This window comes from Microtus ochrogaster, unplaced genomic scaffold, assembly GCF_000317375.1.
Source record: "Microtus ochrogaster isolate Prairie Vole_2 unplaced genomic scaffold, MicOch1.0 UNK71, whole genome shotgun sequence".
In the NCBI taxonomy this organism is placed as follows: Eukaryota; Metazoa; Chordata; class Mammalia; order Rodentia; family Cricetidae; genus Microtus; species Microtus ochrogaster.
The window spans coordinates 1,863,004-1,886,430 of record NW_004949169.1 but is presented as its reverse complement, the minus strand read 5'-3'; the positions used below and the strand labels follow the sequence as shown (position 1 = coordinate 1,886,430).

Genomic DNA, 23,427 nt, shown 5'->3' with positions numbered 1-23,427 from the left:
GATATTATTGCTTGATTTTTGTCTGTCAGTCTGTTTATGTGGTATATTATATTTATTAATTTATATATGTTGAAGTTCCACATGTGGCTACTGCCTGAAATACTTTGTTTCACTGCTAATATGGCTAGTATAATGGCATGCATCAATAAGATTGATTTCAAGAATATTTCTATTGTCAGACATATGGTTAATATAATTTGCTGTTCAAGGTATAAGTATATTTCAAAGTCAAATGGTAAGTAGTTAAACTTCCTATTTTGTAAATGTTGTCTTCTATAGTATAAGCAGTTTATAGGTAGATAAACATAAATAAATATGAGGTTCCATAAATCACCTGTCTCCATGCATGTGATTTATATTAGTTCTTATACCCAACAGTGATTTTAGTCTTTCAAATATGGCCATTTGTGGGGTCCAGTGGTTGAAGTCTAAAGGGTGTAAATGACTACCCTGAGAACAAGAAGGCTATTTTCAGTGCTGGTTATTCATTTGAGTCTCTGGCTGGAGACATCACAAATTCTGATTGCACTGTTAAAGTGTAAGGTTGAACCATGCTTGAAAAATTTTGTCAGACTTCTAATCCATATTTTGTATCCTGAATCATTAATGACATGAATTATACTAGTTCAACTTTATGATAATATGAATAAAATCCAAAGTGAAACATCTCATTTGATAAATTTCCTAATAGACAATGAAGGGAATAACTGACAAATGGGTAACTTAACTATACTTTAAGCAAAGAAAGTATTCTAGGAGCTTCTAGTTGCATGTAAGTAAATGTTTAGCTAAAATTAAGACTATATAATCTACCCAATACAACTATTTTGCTAAGATTTTCAAGGTATCATTTGTTAGTAAGTAAATAAATTTTCAATTTCATTAGTATGATTTCAGTCGCTAAATAGCATTCATTTGAAAGCAAAGCATGCAATCAAAAAATTCAGTGTCTTTAGGTTTTGTTGTCAGCTTAAACTAGGGGACATCACTGGTGGGTCTTTTCTAATCTATAAATTCAGAATATGTTACATCATTTTACTGGCTGTATTTCTTTCCTAAGAACTATATGGAAAAGAAAGAACCATATATAGGAAATAATCATGAACTTCAGGAAATTCCCACAGAAGCTGCCTTCATAAACGCTTGATCTTCACAATTTTGAATTGAACTACTCCAGGATTTATCAAGTCTATATATTTTCTTTTAACTTTTATTTGTAAAATATAACACAAATGGTTAGATTGCTATATATTTCAAATAATTGTATAATGGATATCTGTAAAGTTAGATAAATTCTGTAAGTATCACGAAAATAGGCAATGATTACTAAAAAGATGTACCACTTATTATCTATAATACTTTCTCTAAAATGGAAATTAAAAATTCCTACACTGCTACACACTTAAGATCAGGGTAGCATCCCTTAAACTTAGCACATAGCATAACTAAGTATTTCTTGAGTCATTGGGCAGGGCTGTTTGTAGAAATGGAAAAGAGGGAACTCAGCTGATTTTCCTATCACAGCCTGCTTGGCTGTCATAATATCTAGTATCTGTATAGTGTGTGTATGTGTCTGTTTGTATATGACTGTTTGTATGAATGCATATATAGATATAGATATGGATATATATTCCCAATTTTTCTATGATACTTCTTATAATAATGAAAAATAGAAACAGAAGTCATGTGGTTTGATTGAAGTTGGTATTAACAGGGATTGTACGATCTCTTCATTAAAGTGGAAATTATAATTCCTTGGCATGAACTTTACTTATGATACTAACTATAATACACTTTGAAACTTATTTTTCCTTCAAAACTATGGCTATGTTATAAATGACCACATATGTACAAGAGGTAGAGAATTTTTTGTGTAGAAATCAGAAAACATGGTACATTTTAAGTTTAAGCAGGCAAACAGTACTTTAAAATAAGAAAAAAAATTATTGAACTTTAAAAATAAATGTATTAATAATATACAAATTTAGACATAGATTTTCTTGTTGCATATTAGTAATAAATAGGTCGTGTTATACATAGCACTATTTTAATCTACTATGATTTATAATATTCATTGAAGCACAATGAATGCCCCAAGAATATGTCCTTCAAAATGAGTATCCAGATGCAAGTGATGTCTATAAATTTTATAAGATAACCACCATCATTGCTATTCCTATTCTGTCACCATTACCAGTACTACAGGTGGCACCAGTATCCTTCTGCTACCATTTTTCAATTTCTGAAAGTGTGCCTCCTGTCCTCTCATACTTTCTCATTTTAATAAGCAGATTACCTTCATTTCAAGTCCTTGGCATCCTTTATAAGATCTGCAAGCAATGCATGACACAGGAAGGTAGCCCTCTTTAGAGAGCACTACTATGGGGGTTTCTGTTTGGGAATGAAATAAGGAAGTGCTACCCTAAAAATCATATGAAGAGTCTTTTCCTTCAAAAACTGCTACTCTACCTTCCCTTTTGGTAATACCTTTTGCACCAATGACTACACAACAGTTTTGAACTAGGGAAAAAATGGAGACCAAGCCACCTATAGTCCTCAACAGTACTGCTAATTTTCATACTTGCCATTATATTTCACTATTTAAATGGTCTACTGTTTATTGTACAATCTTACTATAGATATTTATAAAAGAATCTACCTACGCCATTCCCCTTCAAACAAGTGATAATAAAGGTTCCAACCTAAACACTACACTAAAACTGTACTAAATTTATTTTCCCAGGTAATGGTATATGAGAAATAGAGTTTTTTTCTAAAGGATTTTAAGAGCAAAATAACATATCAGTTTTTAATTCTTTGACACATTTTATGATCTTATATGTCTTGCTTGGCAATTATTTAATGCCTGTAATCCCTCTCCCCAAGACTCAAGGATCATGCCAGATGAGGAGTTAGAAAAAGTAGGGGTCAGAGGTAGTAGTCATGAAACAGTGTTTTCTGGCCATGTAAGGGCCAATGCACATATGAGGTCACAGTGGTTATGATTGCATGTACAAAATCTCTATAAGATCAAGCCAGTAAAAATTCCAGTATGGATATGGGAGTGGCTGACAATATCCCACCCCTACCTGAGAAGCCATTGCCCATTTGGAGAAAACCCATTTTCTTTAGATGCAGTCACTGATAAGTTGCCTATCTTCTACTGGATAGCTCTGCACAGATATATGTTCCGGGAAATTAAGTGAATTTTTCAAAGTGTATGTGAAGTTGGGAAGAAAACATGGCTAGAATAGAGGAGGAAGTGTGAAGGGAAAGAAAGAAAGGTCAATGTGATCAAAGGATTATATTCATGGATGACATACTCAAACAAAATAAAATTACAAGAAAAATACGTAGAATAATTTTGTAAAGAAACTAATAATTATTTAGTATCCAGAGCAAGATTAAAGATACAATGTAAACAAATTCATTTACATTTTGAAACCGTAAGTTCAAACAGTAGCAGTAACATAATAAAGGAGCTTTGAAAGATTCTTATCTAAATACATTATGGGATCATACCAGAGGCCTCTGAGTTCCAGCTTCAGTGCGCCTTCAGATTTCAGAAAAAGGCTTACAGTGAGTGCAAGGATTGGGAGAAATCTGAGGTGAAATGAATTCTTTACTATGTACTTTTCTACACCAGTTTCTTTATTGTTCTGATTTCACTCTATTAGTCCTTTCCTACTGCTAGTTCCTCCAAGCTTCTTTCTCTAGCTTCTTCTATTCTAAGAACTCTTATTTTTCAGGATCCTTGAAGTGACAAATAAATCATAAGAGTTGCCTTATCATTCATCAAAATCACATTTCTAGGGTACGCAATTAGGGAACTGAGCCATTGCCATGGCAATATAAGATCCCAAGGACAGAGGAGCTAGACCACGACCAGATTGGTGGGGGGTACAGTGCCCAAGAAAAACTTGGAGACATAGTTCTATTGTTAGTAGACTGGCAAGCAAGGAATTGACATACTTTCCTTAGTAACCTTGGTTGGACATCTGTGGCTCTGACCTTGTACATAGCTGTAAGGTTTCAAACTTATGATCTATTTACAAAAATCCTTCAGTCTAGTTGCAACTTGCTCTGAGGTGCAGTTAGTCTGAGCAAAAGAACGAGGCAGGCTGTTAAGTGTCCAGAGTCCTTGGGGGACAAATAGATCCAGTTATGAAGCATGTCTCAGTATATATTCTATATTTCAAAACTATATAGCTAACAAAAAGTCATCCTCTTGACCACCCACAGAAATATGCGACCAGCAGATGGAATATTTTCATGAGACAAAAACACAAGCGGTGGGAAAACACCCAAAGCTATTCCAGGGAAGAAATAAAGTGGGTCGACACCTGAATCATCAGTTGCCATATGCTGTATATTTCCAGGGCCTCCGATAGTAAAGGAGCAATGCAGTCTTCCTGATTAAACACAAAGTAGATCAGCAAATTTGCAGATGCAACTACAAAACACAGACAACTATTAAGATATTTTGTGAGTGAACTGCAGGTGAGTGGGGATGGGAAAATAAGTGATCAGGTTGGGGAGATGGAGGAGGAAAGCACTGAAAGAAATGACTGGAAAAAGGGGAGTATTTAGGGGTTAGTTACAAACCCTGGAACAAGGGAATCTCCCAAGGGTCTACGAGGATGACCCACGCTAAATTTCCTAGCAATAACAGGCATGTAGCCTGAACTGGCCTTCTCCTGTGACTAGGCAATACAAGTGCAGAGACTGGGATGCCAATTCTGTCAAATAACCTTTGAGCTACAGTCTGTGCTGCCTATGGACTATGCTGGGGTAAGAATGACCTAGAGATTGAGGGAGTGGCCAATCAATTACCAGTGTAGTCTAAAACTCATGCCAGAAGAATGAAGCCACCATTGACATGCCTCTCACCAGGACTTACAGGCTGCATGACCCAGAGACCTAGGATAGAACCAAACATAGCTAAAGGGGAAAATGACAATGTGATGATGCCTAATGATATTCTGCTATACTCATAGATCGGTGTCTAGTCCAGTTGTCATAAGAGGGCTTTCATCCAACAACTAATGGAAACAGTTGCAGACCAACAGCCAAACATTGGTCAGAGCTCAGGGAATATTGAAGAAGAGGGGAGCAAAGAATTGGAGGATCCAGAGAGGGCAAGAGAACCACAAGAAAACACACAGAACCAACTAAACTGTGCTCATAGGGCCTCACAGAGACAGAACTGGCAACCAGGGGGGCTGCATAGGACTGACCTGGGCACTCTACATATATCTTACTGTTGTGTACCTTTGTCATCTTGTGGGACTCCTAACAGTGGGAACAGAGGCCATCTCCAACTCTTTTTATGCTTCTGACAACCCTACTCCTCATACTGGGTTACCTTGCCCAACTTGAAGACATGGGGAAGTGCTTAGTCTTACAGCGACATGATATGCCATGTTATGTTGATACTCATGGGAGACCTGTCCTTGTGAAACAGAAATGGAGGAGTGGATTTGTGGGTGCGAATACAGGGGGTAGGGAGAGGGAATGGAAGGAGAGGAAGAGAGGGAAACTTTGATTGGGATGTAAAATAAATACATTATAACAAAAATATGACTGTGATTTTTAAAATTTAAATTTAACCATTCTTCTACAGGTATGTATATTATTGACACTCTATAATCATATTTACTTATATAATAATAGAGTCATTTCTAGAGTTTTAAAAGCTGCTTACTTTTTGTTTGCTTAGGTAATATTGTATCTTTCTGGAGTCTTTGATGGAGTTAAAGAATAGTTAGTTATTGTTCTTCTTAGTTATGATGAAGATTATTATAATTTTTACTTGATAACTGTTTTGTTATATGTAATTTTGCTATGTTAAAGTTAAAGCCTTCCTTTTTTTTGTTTAAACACAAAAAGGGGAAGTAATGTGGGAGTGTCATATATCAATCTGTTGATTTCATTGGTTGAGTAATAAACAAACTGCTTGGGCTCATAGCTTAGAACCTAGGTGGGTGGAGTAAACAGAGCAGAATGTTGGGAGGAAGAGGAAGTAAGGCAGACGCCTCAGAGAGAAGCCATCCTCCCCTCTCCCAGGCAGACACACGCGATGGGGCTCTGACCCAGGATGGACGTAGGCTAGAATCTTCCCGGTAAGCGCACCTTGGGGTGCAACAAGATGATTAGAAATGGGCTAAATTAATATGTGAGAATTAGCCTAGAAGAGGCTAGATAGAAATGGGCCAAGCAGTGTTTAAATGGGCTAAATTAATATGTGAGAATTAGCCTAGAAGAGGCTAGATAGAAATGGGCCAAGCAGTGTTTAAATAAATACAGTTTCCGTGTAATTATTTCGGGTAAAGCTAGCAGGGTAGCGGGAAGTAGCCCACCGCTCATATTACTACAATATTCATAAGACAGAGTTGTCTTTTGATAACTAAATCAGTACTGGAATATAGTAGATAATAAATATCATTTAGATGGATAAGTGCATGAAAAAACATAGTTTGATAATTAGTGTTATTTATCTTCAGATGAAAGCAATCTTCCAAAAATGCTATACTCTAGTTTATATATATTCTAGAAATTCCAATTTTCTCTTTATAATTAAAACTCTATGCGTGGCAGACTTTAAAATAGTATAATCATTGATGTTCATATTTTGACACATTAGTCTACAATGTTTTCATTATTGTTAGAAAAACAACATCATGGTCACATGTACTTGACCTCATTTGATATTAAAATGTGTCAGAGACTTATTTATAATCCAACCAACAAGTTATCGATTATCAGGTATTATCCCTATTACAAATTCTTACTTTTTCAGAATCTTTCTATTTCAGTAATCACCTGTGGAAGAAATCATTAACATGCAGGGATTGAATGCAACATTAGCAACAATGTTTTTAAACTTTAAAGGAAATTAAAATATTTCTTCTTTCCAAATTGATATAAATCTGAAGACAGAATGTATAGTAAATAAATAAATACTAAATGCAATGAAAACAAGGAGTTTGCCATCATGCATGTTATGATGTTCACTGCTTGAAAATTCAATTTAATGATTACATCTGTATGTATAATCTCATTAAATATGCAATATGTTAATTAATTGGTGAGAAATATGTCCAGTATTTGTAAAGACATATTTTCTCTCCATTCAAAGTACTTATGGTAATTTATAATAATTTTTATTTTATTCCTTATGTTTAATCCAGACACCATTCATATCTCTCCTTCTGCTCATGATGTTAACCGTGATATAACTTCTCTTGGTCCCCTTACTGGCTTGCTTTCACTTTCCCTTAACTATCATAACGGTTTTGTTTTTTTCCCCTGCAAGTCATAATCACAATTATCATAGAAGCTTTTGGAACTTGCTGTGCTTATCTTTATTATTCCTCCTGGAAATATCAGTAAATCTCCTCTGCTCTCTACAGGTTGCTTTTTTTCAATAAAATTAATTAGTTTATTCACAGAGGAGAAAATCTTCTGTTGTCCCCATGCCAGTTGTCTTTTTGTGCTTCCACAGTTGGAAGTTTTGTTTTTTCTTCTTCCTTTCTATCCCTTGCCTCCTACTATCCTCAGGGTATTATACGGTACAAAACCCAAACAAAACAAAGATCATTTAGCTCATTTTTCAACAGATTTCTAGCTCAAGAATGTCAGCATGCAGTATCCTGTTTCATTTTAAAATCAGTGGCACTTTGTTTTTTTCTTTGAATCCCAAAAAAAAGTGCTTTTAGAGATGTGTTCAGAAAAATTATCAGATTGGTGATTATTAAATGCTTTATTACCTTATGTCTTAACAATATTGCTGTGTAGCTTTCACAGAGTTGATTTACTGCCGTCAAAGTTGAGATTTGGAAAGGAGAGGAATCACAAAAGAAAATATCAAATCAGTGTGGCAGTTTCTCAGAAAATTGGGAGTCAACCTTGCCTTTTTTATAATCATCTAAAAAGATGAACAAAACAAAATCCCTAAAATATTCTCTAAAATTTAAATAATGCTTTTTTTGCTCTTGTTCTTGTTACCAATTGTAGCTAGGGAGTAATGTTGTCATTTTAGGTTTCAAATCATCTAGAAGGATGCAAATGAACATTTTTGTAAGTGGTATAATAAAACACATGGAATTTTAAATCTAGGTTGAATTTATATTTTCTTGCAAGTCAGTCTCAAAGTATAATTAATTAGTTATTACAAGTAGCACATATCACATTGTTTTCTTCTTGAAAAAAAAAGGAATTATTTAGAAAAAGAAGATGCATGTGACTATAGGGAGGGTGGTGCATATGAGGGTGGCTTTTTTAGATAATCAAGTTTTTGAGACTCCCATGGTTACGTTGCAAATAGGATCCCTACCTTACAAACTGTGGACATCTGACTAAAATTTGACAGCTCTCTGTCCTATAACTTATACTGACAAATATATGGAATAAAATATTTTGCTATGGGAATTTAGGGATAGCTGATTTGACAAAAACTTTTACTGCTAGTCTTCATTAAAATAATTACACTGATAACAACAGGGCAATCATTGTCAATGTGTAGATACTAATATATTCTGACTATATTCTGGCTTGGAATATATAGTTGTGAAATTTTCTATTATAATTTATGCCTTACTTATTCTTTCAAACAAATTGAGCACAAAATGTGTTTTCTACCTCCCTGTTGCCACACCTTAATGTAGTACTGGCACAGCAGTCCTCCCAGCATCTCTAACAAGTTTCATGGTTCTATTTTAAGGCTTGAAAACTTCATAAGCAAGAGCAAAGTAAACTTAAGGCAGTGGGAAAATTTCCTTATCTTATTCAAATCTACCATTGGCACTTCATTTCTTTTTTCTTTTTTCTTTTTTTTTTTTTTTTTGGTTTTTCGAGACAGGGTTTCTCTGTGGCTTTGGAGCCTGTCTTGGAACTAGCTCTGTAGACCAGGCTGGTCTCGAACTCACAGAGATCTGCCTGCCTCTGCCTCCTGAGTGCTAGGATTAAAAGCATGCACCACCACCGCCCGGCGGCACTTCATTTCTTACCATTTAAATATAAATCTAGCTTGTCTTTCTAGGCTCTACATGGATAAACACACCAAACCATATAAATCAGAGCAACACACACAGAATGATGAACTCTGCTTGTTACCTTTGTAAGAAATAGGCCATTTTCAGAAATTTCTTAAAATATCTTTTTTTTCAGTAAGTCAGATATATTCTTAAACTGATCCACAGCCACACTGTGTTTGAATGAGAATTTTTCAAACACAATTGAGAAACTTGTCTCCATGAGTATATTCATGAATAGATGAGTAATGTTTTGAGTGATGCTTCAGAAGAGAAGGCTCCTGTCACCCATTTTTCATCAAGGATTTTATGCACATGAGTTTTCATGTGGTTTTATGGCTTCTCCATTCATACTGTAACTTTTGTAGAAATTGTTAAAATATTAAATAGATAAAATTTTGACAATTCTGCAAAGCTTAGTTATGTAGATAGTAATCTACCTACTCAGCATCTGTACTACACTTGCTAAAGTGTATACCATTACAGTGAAGACATGAAAAATACAGCTATAACATCTCAGAATACAAGACAAAACTGAAAAGTCTTATATGTCTTAGGTTGAGAATCAGATTAAGGTATCAAACTATATCAAAATTATAGCAAAGAAGCTAAACCTTGCCAGCGTTTTTTAAATGGACCTTCACAGTCCTTGACACCCCTGATGGATCAGTGGTTAGCTTAAGAGAACTTGCTGCTACTCTTACATGGTACTAGGGTTCAGATAGAAGGACCCCTATGGCAGCTTAGAAACATCTGTAATTCTAGTTCTAGTGGTTCTGATGTCCTCTTCTGCACTCTGAAGGCATTAAGTATATACTAGTTGCACATACACTCATACAAACAAACACTCATACACATAAAATGAAAATAAATAACTATATAAAAATATATTTTTTCAATGACAGGATGTCAGTATATTGCTGATGATCACCACCTGCCTTGGCCTTCTAATTAGCTAATATTTCAGACATGTAATACTAACATTATTGTTTATTATAAACCAATAAGGATTCACATGGAAGCAGTTTATAAAGGATCACACTTATAATACTAGTTACTCTGAAGGTTGAGGCAGAAGATTGCAATTGCAACATCAAATTTGGCTTCATAATAAGTTCAAGGCTATCTTTGGAAGTTTGGTCAGACCCTGTCTCACAATACAAAATGCTAAAGATATTGCTCAAAGATAAAGTCCTTGCCTAATATGTTCAACACACACATGCACACACACACATACACACACAACTTACTTGCTTTGTTTTTCCATGCTAGCTACCCTGAGGCACTCCCATCTTGAATTTAAGAGATTCATTTGTTCTTGAACTTCAGTTTCCTCATCTTCTGATAATTTTCCTCTTCCAATGATTCGACTTCCTAACTGTAGAACATTACCAACACGTCCTTGATGGGATGTCAAATCCATCATAAAACCCTGACAAAAAAGTTGATGATTATATACAACACTTGAAGAAATCATTGAGAAATCATATTTGCAATTTTAAACCTGCATTCCATAAATACATATTCTCATTAAGTATATCTTCATTTTTATATCATAGAATTTTGAATCACTTTAAATATGTGGTATGGGAGAATTGTCTGTATTCTGTCAATCATGTTTTAAATAAACACCGATTGGCTAGTTGCCAGTCAAGAAGTATAGGCGGGACAACTAAACAGGAAGTTTAGGTGGGGCAATGAGAACAGGACTATTCTGGGAAGAGGGAAGTTTTTTCCACAGTCCTGCCTAGACCACAGAGGAAGGAGGATGTGATCTGCTCCACTGAAAAAGGTACTGAGCCATGTGGCTAACATAGATAAGAATAATGGGTTAATATACATTACAATAGTTAATAAGAAGCCTGAGTTTATGGGCTAATTAGTTTTATTGCTTATGGAGACCTCTGTGTAATTTTCTTTGGGGCTTACCGGCTACGAGAACTGGACAGGACAGAAACCCCAACAAACAGGCCCCCTTGCTACAGAATGGCACCCACATGGACAACTACATCCACATAAAACCTGAGAGAGTATGGGAAGTAATTCTAGACAGTAAAGAATAGAGTAAACCATGGCTTCTTGGTAGCAGCAATTTATTGGATCTGCTCTGCTTGCTAGAGGCAAGTGCTCTCATTTAAGAGAGGCTTCCTGACTCAGCTTTAGCTGCAAAACTCTGCAGCTCCTTAATAGGTCCTGCCACAAAACACTTACATGGTGTTGATAAAAGCTGACTGCATGCTTGTTGGTTTTCAGTGATAGCAGGAAAAAAAGCTATGCTGTTTAAAAATGATGGCTTTCTAGGCCATCTTGCCAGGGCAAACTCTGACTCTTTCAGGCAGGCAGTCCAACTAGGGAGCATTTGAGTGTGGTTTTTGAGCATACTTCTGCAGTTTGCTTGCTGGCAGAGACCTTGAAACATAATAGAGTTGTGGCAATAAACATGGCTACAGCTGATACTTTCACCATGAAGCTGGTATCTCATAAAGCTAAGAAATGGGCTGGGTCCAGCTGTCAAAGCCACAGCTTTAATCCCACATATATTGCTTAGTAAATTAAAGACTCACATGGTCTGAAAAAGAGAGAGATTTATTCAGTAAAGAGAGATTTAAAGACGAAGAAAACCTCTAAATGTTTTACAGTGTGTTAAGAATATATTCAAGTTTGGGAGAGTAAAGAAAGAGGTTAAAGTCCTTAAAATAAAAAAGAGTAGTTAGTTGGGTTCATTGGCACACAGCTTTAATCCTAATGCCTGGGAGGTAGAGGCAGAAAGATCTCTGTGAGTTCAAGGTGTGGTAGCACACACCTTTAATCTCAGAACCGGGGAGACAGAGACAGGCAGATCTCTGTGAATTCAAGGACAGCCTGGTCTACAGAGTGAGCTCCAGAACAACCATACACAGAGAACCTGTCTCAAAAAGCCAAAAAGTAAAGGTAAAACAAATGGAAGTTAAAATAAAGCCATGTAAAGATGAAAAATACACAGAGACTCTTGATACTGTATATTATTATGCTCTTTTTGAATTGTTTGAATGCTGAAGAAGGAGCAAAAGCTGCTAAAAGATGTTTGCTTATAAATACTGCTGAATTAATCCAATATAGGTATTTTGAAAATACCTTGACTTTGAAATTGAAGTCAAAAGGTATGTTACTTTGGAGAAGAGATTTTGCTTTTATTTCCATAGAAACTGCCTAGGCCCATTTTATAGGCCAACCCTTAGGTAGGCGGAGAAAACAGAACAGGATGCTGGGAGAAAGAAGTTGAGTCAGTGAGTCGCCATGGTTGTCTCACTCCAGACAGATGCAGGTTAAGATCATTCCTGGTAAGCCAGCTTGTGGACTACACAGAATAATAGAAATGGGTTAGATCAATATGTAAGAGCTAGCCAATAAGAGGCTGAAACTAATGGGTCAGGCAGTGATTAAAAGAATACAGTTTCCGTGTAATTATTTCGGGACATAAGCTAAGCTAGCCATGTGGGCGGCCGGGTACAGGGGACGCAGCTTTGCCGCTCTTATTTCAACAGAGTGGCACCCAACGTGCTAATGAACTCCACTTAAAAACCTGAGAAGGCTTAAAAATAAGGGAGAGAGAGTTTAACACAGATTTTTGCTGTTTGTTGGTGGCGTGCTGTAGAGAGAGTTCCTGATTCGGCAACAGCAGCAGAAAAAACGCTGTGTCATTTTAAAGCGCTGCTTCCTGGGGCTGTGCTGCCAGCGTGAACTCTGGCTTTAAAGCGTTTCAATGGATTTTATGGGACTGGATGTTTGTGTTCCCGCTTGGGATCGAAAGGAGAGTGCTCTGAGACCGTGCTGATGGCTCAGCTCTCCCGTCTGCCCAGGCGGTAGAATCAGGCTTAGGCAGGCAAAAGAGCATGGCGGATTCCTGCCATTGTTTTCAGACTGCGCAGTGCTCTGCGTGTCAGATTTTGCTGTAACTTGGATGAAAAGGGTTTCTGTGCTTCAAGCTCAGTCTCAGATTTAAACTGCTGACTGCAGCACCAATGTGGACGTGCTGTGTGCCTGGAACTGTGTGGCTCTGGGGTACCAAATGGATCTGGGGCAGGAGAGGCTGCTCTAAGCTGAACTGTGCTGACCTCAGGCAGGAACTACCGTAATTACTGTGATAACAGCACAGTTAAAGTTTAGACTGGGCAGGATACAGGCGGTACCGTATGACTTATACATGGTGCAACTTAAATTTTTAAAAACTGCTTAACATTATGGAAGCTGTGGATTCATTGTGAGTTAAGAGAATCAGGTTTGATCAAGAAAGACCACCCGAGAAATCTCCAGTAGGAACAGATGGCCTGGATGTCTGAATTCTACATTCAGAACAGATTCAAAACTGCTGCCTGAGATGATCAAGACTCACAGGATAGTACAGTCAGGACTTGATCATAATTCTAAATTTTCTTTACGTCCCTGTAAGACGTAAACCAGTGCCCCCAACCAGCAGGAAGTAGCCTGGAATACTACGCCCACATTTCCCCCAAAATGTACTATGGATATTTTTCTTTGTTTAAAAAAAAGAAGGCCAAGTGGTGTGGTAGAATTGACTGTATTTTGTCAATCATGTTTTAAATAAATATTGACTGGCCAGTAGCCAGGCAGGAAGTATAGGCGGGACAATCAAACAGAAAGTAGAGGTGAGGCAATGAGAACCGGAGTATTCTGGGAAGAAGGAAGCTCTTTCCACAGTCCTGCCCAGACTATGGAAGAAACAGAATGTGACTTGCCCAGCTGAGAAAGTTACTGAGCTATGTGGCTAACATAGATAAGAATAATGGGTTAATATATATTAGAAGAGATAATAAGAAGCCTGAGCTAATGGGCCAATCAGTTTTATAACTTATTGAGACCTCTGTGTGATTTTCTTTGGGGCTTAGCGGCTGTGAGAACCAGGCATGGCAGAAACCCCAACAAACAGACTACAAATATGAATTTGGGAAAACTGATCTTTAGACAACTTCTAAGGAAGAATATCATAAGTCGAGCATTTCAGGACAGAATATTTATTAAGATGCTCACAGGAGTACCTGCAGAAAAGTTAAATAAGCAGGAAATAACTGTACATGCTTATTATCCTAGCACAAAAGGCTGGGCACAATGAGGCAAGAGAATACCAATTATATGAAGGCTAACCTGAGTTATATAGATAGTATCAAGTCTTCTAGAGATGAATAAAAGACCTGTATCAAGTAAAGAGAGTAAAGGGTATGATGTGGGTAATAATATAAGCAACTGTATACTCTCAGGAAATCTTGCTCACTGAGGATCCCTCAACCTGATACCACACATGTCCTCATGATATGTGTCTTAGATAAGTAGGTGCTCTGGACTATACTTCAAAAGGAAGTCTCAGTTTTGCTCTGACATAAAGGAAAAGGCTTTAGTTTTGCTTTTTCTAAGAGTCATTCATTGCAAAGCTACTACCTACAAAGACTTGTCACCCAAAGCAAAACTTCAAATATTGCCCCTTGCTCCCATCCAAAGCACAAATGTGATTTGCTAATATCTCAAAATTTAACACATGGACAAACAAACATATTTGCAACTAAATGTCTTATTTTTTCAAAATAATAGGCAGAAATATTAGTCACTGTAAATCATGGGCTTTAGCTTCATACATCAGTGTTTTGCTTTACCTCATGAGTATGGAACTGTTCTTTCACTTTTTCAACATCATTTGATATCTCTCCTTGGGCTTGCAATGTGTCCTCTGCAGCGAGAAGCCATGAGAGTACTTCTTCTAAAGCAGTTTGATAACTATCCAGGTTTACTTCAGTCTCCATCAATGAACTGCCAAATGCTTTATCTTCAGGAGCTCCCAAATGCTGAACAATAAAATAAATTGAATGTTATACAATTAATGGTTTTGAAGACTGTACATTAAATGATAAGTTAAATGAAATATTTAAAATGCTAGAAATGTCCACTTGCATTGTCAGAGGCATGAACAGCAAACACATAAAATAGTGAGCCTTCATTTTATCATTCTCATGAACACACACAGACATTCTCAAAGGAAAGTTGAAATCCACACCAAATTAACATTTTATTAAAGTTTATCTGTATTACACTAAAGAGTGGGCCAGTGCATCATGTTTTTATGTTGAATCTTAAATGCCATAAAATGGCATCCATAAGTTCTTTTCACACACACACACACACACACACACACACACACATCAGCTACATGTTGCAAAAATGCATTAAATTATTTTTTAAGAAAATCTTTAAAGGATATCGAGTCTATAGTTCATGATCCTAGTGAAGCTAAGTACCAAGGTGAACTTGAGGAAAAACATATATAGAACCTCCTGGAAAGAGAAAATAGATAAGATCACATGACAAAATTCAGAGCAAGAGCATGGGGGGGGGGAGAAGGAAGGGTCGAAGAGGAAGAGGAGAGGAGAAGGGGAGGGGGAGGAGAACATGATATAACGGGATAATCCAGAAAGAAGGATAGAGATGAAAGCAAGAAAGGAGATATTTTGATTGAGGGAGCCATTATGGGGCTAGCAAAAGACCTGGCACTAGAGAAATTACCAGAAATTCACAAGGATGAACCCAGCTAAGACCCTAAGCCATAGAGGAGAGGGTTTCCAAACTTGCCTTGTCCTCTATTCAGACTGATGAATATCTTAAATATCACCATAGAACCTTCACCAAGCAACAGATTGGTGAGAGACAAAGACCTACATCAGGCCACTAGGCTGAGCTCCCAAAGTCTAGTTAAAGAGTGGGAGGAGTGAGAATATGAGCAAAGAGGTCAAGATCATGATGGGAATACCCACTGAAACAGTTTACCTGAGCTAATGGGAGGTTACCAACTCCAGACGGACAGGGAAGGAACCAGCAAAGGACCAAACCAGACCCTCTAAACGTAAGTAACAGTTGTAGGGCTGGGGCAGACTACAGGGACATTGGCAGAGGCAATAGGATTTATCCCTACTACTTATACTGGCTTTTTTTTAGGAATCTATTCTCTTTGGAGGGATACCTTACTCAGCTTAGATACAGTATGGAGTGCAGCCTTAGACCTTCCCCAAAGCAATGTGCCTTACCCTCTCTCAGGAGTGGATGGGGATGAGGTGGGGAGATATGTGGAGGGATTGGGAGAAAGAGAGGGGTAGGATATAGTAGGATTGGTATGTAAAGTGAAAAAGAGTAGTTTGTTTTCTTTTTAAAAAATAAAATAAAAATATCTTTGAAGACATATTTGAAGATCCCTACAGTATATTACTTGAATTACACATTTAATACCAGAACACAAATAAGTATGAAGTGTTATAAGAAAAATATGAAGTGTGCTTCATCCAGTTCAATTAGATTGATATTAAGGAAGATGTCAAACTGTTTTCTTAGACTACCGGCTAGGCCACTAAAGTTAAGGAGAAATGTGATTCAAAGTACTCAAAACTCAAAAGAGAGAATCTAATTACCTTTGAAGTGATTGATAGAAAGCTATCACAAACTGACCCCATAAACCTTAATTACCCTCCTATTCAATGGCATTTATGGAAAAGCAAAGAGATGAATTATACATTCAAAGTGAGAAAGGATTTTGCTGCAGAGGCTAAAGTGTGTTGTGTGGCAGTAACTTGCCACGACCTAAATAGAGACAAAGTAGTTTACAACACAAAATGTTGACCTTTAATCCTGGGGGATTTGGGCATATTCTGCTGTTATACAATTGATATCTTATATTGCCCAATAACCAAATGAAACAACGGCAACAAAACCCTGAATACATGAGAAATTCTGGAGATTATTTTTAAAAAAAAATAAAGTGAATGAATAGTACGTTTCTGTACTCCAAAAACCTGAGAAAGAACATACTCAAAATGGTTTCACCTAGAACTATGAGACATAGACAAATATCTGATCAACTTAAGCAAAGAGAAATGAGCATTACCTCTTAGGGTACATTTTTGCAATTTCCTTCTTTAATTTTCACTTGACACTTAACTGTGGAGAGTGTTTTGAGAGGAAGAGGAACAATACAGCAAGGAGCTGGATTTAAGCTGTAAACCTTTCAGAAACTGCCTTGCCTTTGAGTGCTCCCAAAAAAATAGTCATTCTTGTATTCAGGCTCTGTTTATGGGAGTGAAGCTGAGAATTTTACACTTATCAGAATGCCTTACACTTGTTAGTTCCTTATACAGGAAACAAGTACAACATTTATGAAAGTATCACGGTAACAACTACTATCATCTACACTTAACATCAAGGATCAAGGATATTGACCATGTCCTTGATTACTGAGGTGACATTCCTAGGATTGCCAACACTTACGCTGAACTCAACAATATACAAAGGAAATGTACAACAATTCACAGTCCCTTTTTGAAACTAGTCCTTCATTACCCAGCTAGATGAAGATGAGAATTAGAATATAAGCTTGGCCGGAAGTTAAATAAAAACAACTGGATTTACTTTGTGTTTCCACATTTTAATGAGAATGAAATCCAAAGGAACACATTAGCTTCAAAATGCAAAATACATAATCTAGTCTGTTTGAACTCATTTTTGCTTTCCTAACTGTAATTGTACAAAATAATAGAAACTAGTAAAGCTCATTTTTAAATTTTCTTAATTGAGTCTAATGTTAAGTAGCAAATGCACAATATGTCACATTTATGAAGCACTTGATAGAATACTTAACCTATTATAAGAAACACAAATTATGTTATACCTATAGTTATAGTCACAAGTAAGTTTGTACAGATACAGATATAATAGCTTTTAAAAAATTATCCAGCCTAAAGTTACTGGGTTATGCAACTGCTCAGTTTTGAGAGATCAGAGTATTAATGTAGGAAAAATATAACCCCACAAAATTGAAAGGAATAGCTATAAATTTAAGCTAACTCTTTTTTGTTATTGCTGTTGTTTGCAACTCAACCTGAAACCTTGAGAAATTTAAAGAACTAGAAATGTTATATTCAAATAATTGTCTCTAAATGATAAACTTACAAAAGAATTGTTATTAGATTAACAAAACTACATTTGTACATCTGTGAAAATTGTTTAAAAAACATAAAACATTTTATGCTATACTAATGTTTAAAGGCTTCCATTGGAGAAAAATAAAATCCACATAATATTGATACTTTAGAAGATATATCTAAGACACATAAATCATAAATTTAATTTTTTGTATAAGGATGTAATAAAAGTATTTTTTTTCAAAGAAAACATCTTAAAGTTATATTTAAGAAAGGATAAAATGTTTAAAATTAAAACCATATAAACTATTACTCATATTTCTAAAGTAATCTATATATATTTTAATCTATACACATGAGATTATGATGAAAATTGTCATCTGGGCTCTGAGCAATCTTTTCTTTGTATATATAATTTTGTTTTAAATTCTAATATGCTAGTTATCAATAACTTAAAAATTATTATTAAGTTATACGCAGAAATAATTTTAAATTAAAGAAAATTAACATATCAGTCTGTTGCTTACACTAAGGATTAGTGTTATGTTTAGCTGTTTTTCATAGGTTTGTATAATGTAAATATATGTATGTCTAAGTAACATGCATAAGCATATTTTATATGAGTCCAGATTTTTTAATAGAGTTAACGAAGCAAAATTTAAAAGTCTTCTAGAATTTAAGGCACAATAAAATGTGAAATGAAAAATACCCATTTTAATTACACATTTGTGTATTTTCAATAGACTACTTTGAATAATATACACTTCTTGAAATGTCTTTCATTGCAGATTATTACAGATTTTGGAGTAAATCAACATTAAGAGAAATCTATGATTTTAGTTTCAATATTTCAGTATATGTTTCATCATCATAGAACTTCATATTGAAGCTGAGTTTGTGAAGAGAGCTCATATATGACATCCAAACAAGTTTACTAGAAACAATGATCTTTGCTTTATACAGTTACATGCATCGGGAAAGCAGACACTAATCATTTCAAGAATTATCATCAACAAAAAATGAGTTTCTTCCTAAGTTTCAATCCTATTTTATTTAACTTTTTACCTTTATCACAGTATTTTTCCCTGAACTACATTGTCAAAATAATAATTAAAAGAAAGTTTAATTAATGAATGAAACAATATTTTACCGTTTTTAAAATTTATGAAGTAAAATCTCTACTTTGTCTACATATTTTAGCTTTAAGTACTCTCTTTTTTTTTCTTCCTTTCAAATGTCCTAATGCAAGCATGGTAATTCTTGAAGACAGAGATATAAAGACAATATTCTTGAGTATTACAGTATAAAAGCAAAGTAGAGTTTGGGTTGTGGATGAATGAAGATATAAGCATATTTATGTACACAAAGTTTAAGAAAAATAATTCTGAAAGAGAAAGAAACTTGGTTCTTAACTACTTCATTATTATGGTTGTCATTAATGAAACAAAACACATGGCCCATCTAAAAAATTAAACAATAATTTAAGTTTGTAGGATCTGAAATTTCAATATAGAATCTGCTTATAAAAATCTAGCATATTATTTAAAAGTGAATTCTTAACCTTAAAATTAGACATATTTCTGATATAATACCCTCTTTCTCATATTCTTTTTTTATTTTTTTTACTTAAAAATTTCCACCTCCTCCCCTCCTCCCATTTCCTTCCTTTTCCCCCACTCCCCTCCCCCTCCCTCTCCAGTCCAAAGGGCAGTCAGGGTTCCCTGCCATGTGGAAAGTCCAAGGTAATCCCCCCTCCATCCAGGTCTAGGAAGGTGAACATCCAAACAGACTAGCCTCCCACAAAGCCAGTCCATGCAGTAGGATCAAAACCCAGTGCCATTGTCCTTGACTTCTCAGTCAGCCCTCCTTGTCCGACATGTTCAGAGAGTCTGGTTTGATCATATGCTCTATCAGTACCAGTATTGCTTTGGTGAGCTCCCATTAGATCAGCCCCACCGTTTCAGTGGGTGGGTGCAGTCACTTTACTTCATTATTTTTTAATATTTATTGCAGAATTCCTTCTCTCTCTCTCTCTCTCTCTCTCTCTCTCTCTCTCTCTCTCTCTCTCTGTATGTATGTGTGTGTACATATCAACATAACTTAAAGTGTTAATTTGTAAATAATGTATAGAAAAATAAACCCAAAAATTAGTAATATCAATTGGACAACTAAAACAATGTGCTTTTAAATTTACATGAATGTGCTCTTTCAGTCTCATGCTGTACTGTATATTTTCTTCTTGTGATAATGTAAAATTATGCACTTGATGAGATGAAGTATGGTGTATGATGTACACATGATGTGCGATTCCCCTCGGTATGCTGTAAATACCATTGGTTAATAGAGAAACTGCTTTTGGCAAATGGCTTAACAAAATATAGCCAGGATGGAAGAAATATATAGAGAGAGAGTAAGCAGAGTCAGAGAGACACCACCTAGCTGCCAAGGAAAAAGGCACAAGCCACCAGCTGGAACCTAACTGGTAAACCACGAGCCTCATGGTAAAATACAGAATAATAGAAATGGGTTAATTTAAGATATGAGAGCTAGATAGAGACACACTTAAGCTATTGGCCAAACATTATTGCAAATAATATAGTTTCTGTGTAATTATTTTGGGTCTGGGCACCTGGGAAATGAACAAGCAGCCTCTGCCTTACAAAATGGCACACTAATATGGTCTGAACCATTTGGGGCTGATGCCAATCACCCACTTCAGGTCTGAATGCACATGTGCCTACTTAGGGTTGGGGGGAAAGTAGCTGAGACCATGCCCTTGGCTCAGTGCCCACCCCCACCCCGACCTGGGCAGGTGGCCGAATTGGATTTGCTAGTAGTACACAGGCAGAAGAGCATGGCAGATTCCAGCCACCATACACAAATATTTCCAGGCTGCACATGACAGATTTAGCTATTACTTAAATAAAAAAGGTTTATGTCCTACATTCACCTTCTCAGAGTTAAAGTGGTGAGCTTGGGTCCTATCCAGCAGTCCCAGAGATAGTGGTAATGGTACCTCAGCCATATTAAAAGGCAGAGAGATGTGGAGCCAGTATCCAGAGCCACTGCAACCAAGCTGCTTACTGTCTTAAAAGCACTTCTTATTATAAAATTATTACAGATATGCAATAAAGACAAATTTAGATAAAAAAGACTTCTAAATGGGTCTCAGTATTGAATAAATGTATATAGGCTTGGGAGAGAGAAGACAAAGAGTAATGAGACAGTAATAAATACTAAACTTGTAGAAAAGGTAATAGAGTAAGAAAATAAGAGACATAAAGATGGAATATACATAGAGAGCCTAGATTATGCATATTATTGTGGTTTTTTTAAAATTTTTTGACAAAAGAGGGTCTTTTTTTCCCAAAGAGGATGAAAACCTGTGGATTTCTTCCAGACTAATGTGGTTTGATGGACTAAGAACCTCTGAAATGTCTCCATGAACCCCTAATTATTTTTCCCAACCAAAGGCAGGAAGCAGTCTGGAAAGAAATATGTCCAAACCACCCAAATATTGTTTATAAATGTTTTTCTACCTTTAAAGGGGGATATGGTATAGCAATCAATACTTTGCATTGGTATGAATCTTGGTTTATTCACACAAATTTAAGGTCAATTTTGTTATATGTATATTTATGCTCTTGATTGAGGTATTGTGTCTGGGCAGCTCATTTAAAAAGGTAATGCATAATTAAGAAACATAGGTTAATAGATAATCATCTATAATAGTCAAGCTTATAGTCATGTTAGTTAGGTTTTCTAGATGTATAGAGATATATTTCAGTTAGATAGGAATCCTTCAAACCCTTCAAAGACCTTCAGAATATGGCATTCAAAATGTTTTAAAAACTTAGGACTTTTCAGGGCAATGAGACACTTCTGCTCCTGCTACTTTATAAGATTTACTTGAGTACAAGTACTGTAATGTAACAGAAACTCTGATAAATATGGAGGACATTAAGTGAGTAATAAAGGGTAGTACATACATCATGGATAACCTTTATAAAAAACTAATTCACATCATAGATGAGATGAAACAGAACAGTGCTAGATTTTATCACACTGTTAAATGCAGAGTGTAAATTAAAATTGTAGGAATGATTTACTTCTAAAAATTTTCATTCAATATAACTCAGACTAGAGTTCAGCATACATAGGTGATTATAGCTAAAATCAAAGCTGTGCATAAAGAAGGGATGGTACTGCACCTTTAGATATATACTAGTCTTTATCAATCTGTTTCTAAAACTAATTCAGCAAAAAGTGAATGAACAAATTATTTTAAATTAAATCACTTGGTGTAGCTAGTGATTATTACCTTAGGAAGCACATCCCTTTATTTATTATTTTAAATTTAGATTTATTTCCAAAATTGTATTTTGTAATATTAGCATATATTCATATTTATATGGAACCTGCATGTATGTATGCTTTTTTACTAGATTTGTTTAAGTATAATTTTATATCACTCAGTATACATTTAATTTGTTGGTCTACTATTTAAGCATTTATTTCTTATTTTTTCCTCCCTTCCTGAGAATTTTTGTATTAACTATTATCATTCACAACATGATAGAACCCTGTTTATAAAATTGAGAAGGGTAAAAAATGATCATAAAGAAAAACAGTCCTAAACAAAAAAAAAAACAGATATCACAAAAAATGAATTTTATAGGAAGTACCTAGAACAATTTAAAGTATAATGCAAAAAATTCCAGCTTCAAAAAAAATGTTACATATATCAAGATCTGACAAATGCAACCAGAGAAAAACCCAAAGGGAGGCTATGACAAAGAAATGCTAGATAATACAATCTATTATTATTCTGAGTGATTATTTACTCAATATTTTATTTAGCCAAATCCATTAAAACTGCCTGCAATGACATAGCTAGCAGGCTCTTTTCTGCAAGCGTATTAAACCAGCATTTCTCAACTTTCCTAATGTTTTGACTCTTCAATATAAATATAGTTCCTTATGTTGCAGTCACCCACAACCATAAAAATATTTTGTTGCTACTTTATAAGTTAATTTTGCTATTATTATGAATCATAAAGTAAATATCTGTTTTTCAGTGGTCTTAGGCAATCTCTATGAGAGGGTCATTTAACACCCTGGAAGGGTTTGAAACTCCCAGGTTGCGAACTAATCAAAATTGTCCAGCTTTACACAGCATGTTAAGTGCCAGTACACTTTCATGCAAAAGAGCTTATGGGCATATTTTGCATTTACCAATTAAACCTCAACCTTAATCTGCAAACAGAACACGAGACTACCCTAGATTGTTCATGTATGTCCTTGGCTCCCAATCCTTTAATTTGTAATTTGTTTATTTCCAAATAAACATTGAGACACACAGAGAGTCTATTGCCAAATAAACATAAACACACACATGCAGACACACACACACACACACACACACACACACACACACACACACA

General features: G+C 35.5%; 1 protein-coding gene across 1 annotated transcript in view; it reads right to left on the bottom strand.

Moving 5' to 3' along the window:
• Positions 1-23,427, bottom strand: part of LOC101982181 (dystrophin-like) — a 681,579-nt gene that overhangs the window by 29,920 nt on the left and 628,232 nt on the right. The window contains exons 10-11 of the mRNA XM_013354813.1: positions 14,678-14,866; positions 10,283-10,464 (exon numbers count right to left, since the gene is read on the bottom strand). Of these exons, the coding sequence (XP_013210267.1) occupies positions 10,283-10,464; positions 14,678-14,866 (371 nt within the window). The remainder of the gene's footprint in view (positions 1-10,282; positions 10,465-14,677; positions 14,867-23,427) is intronic.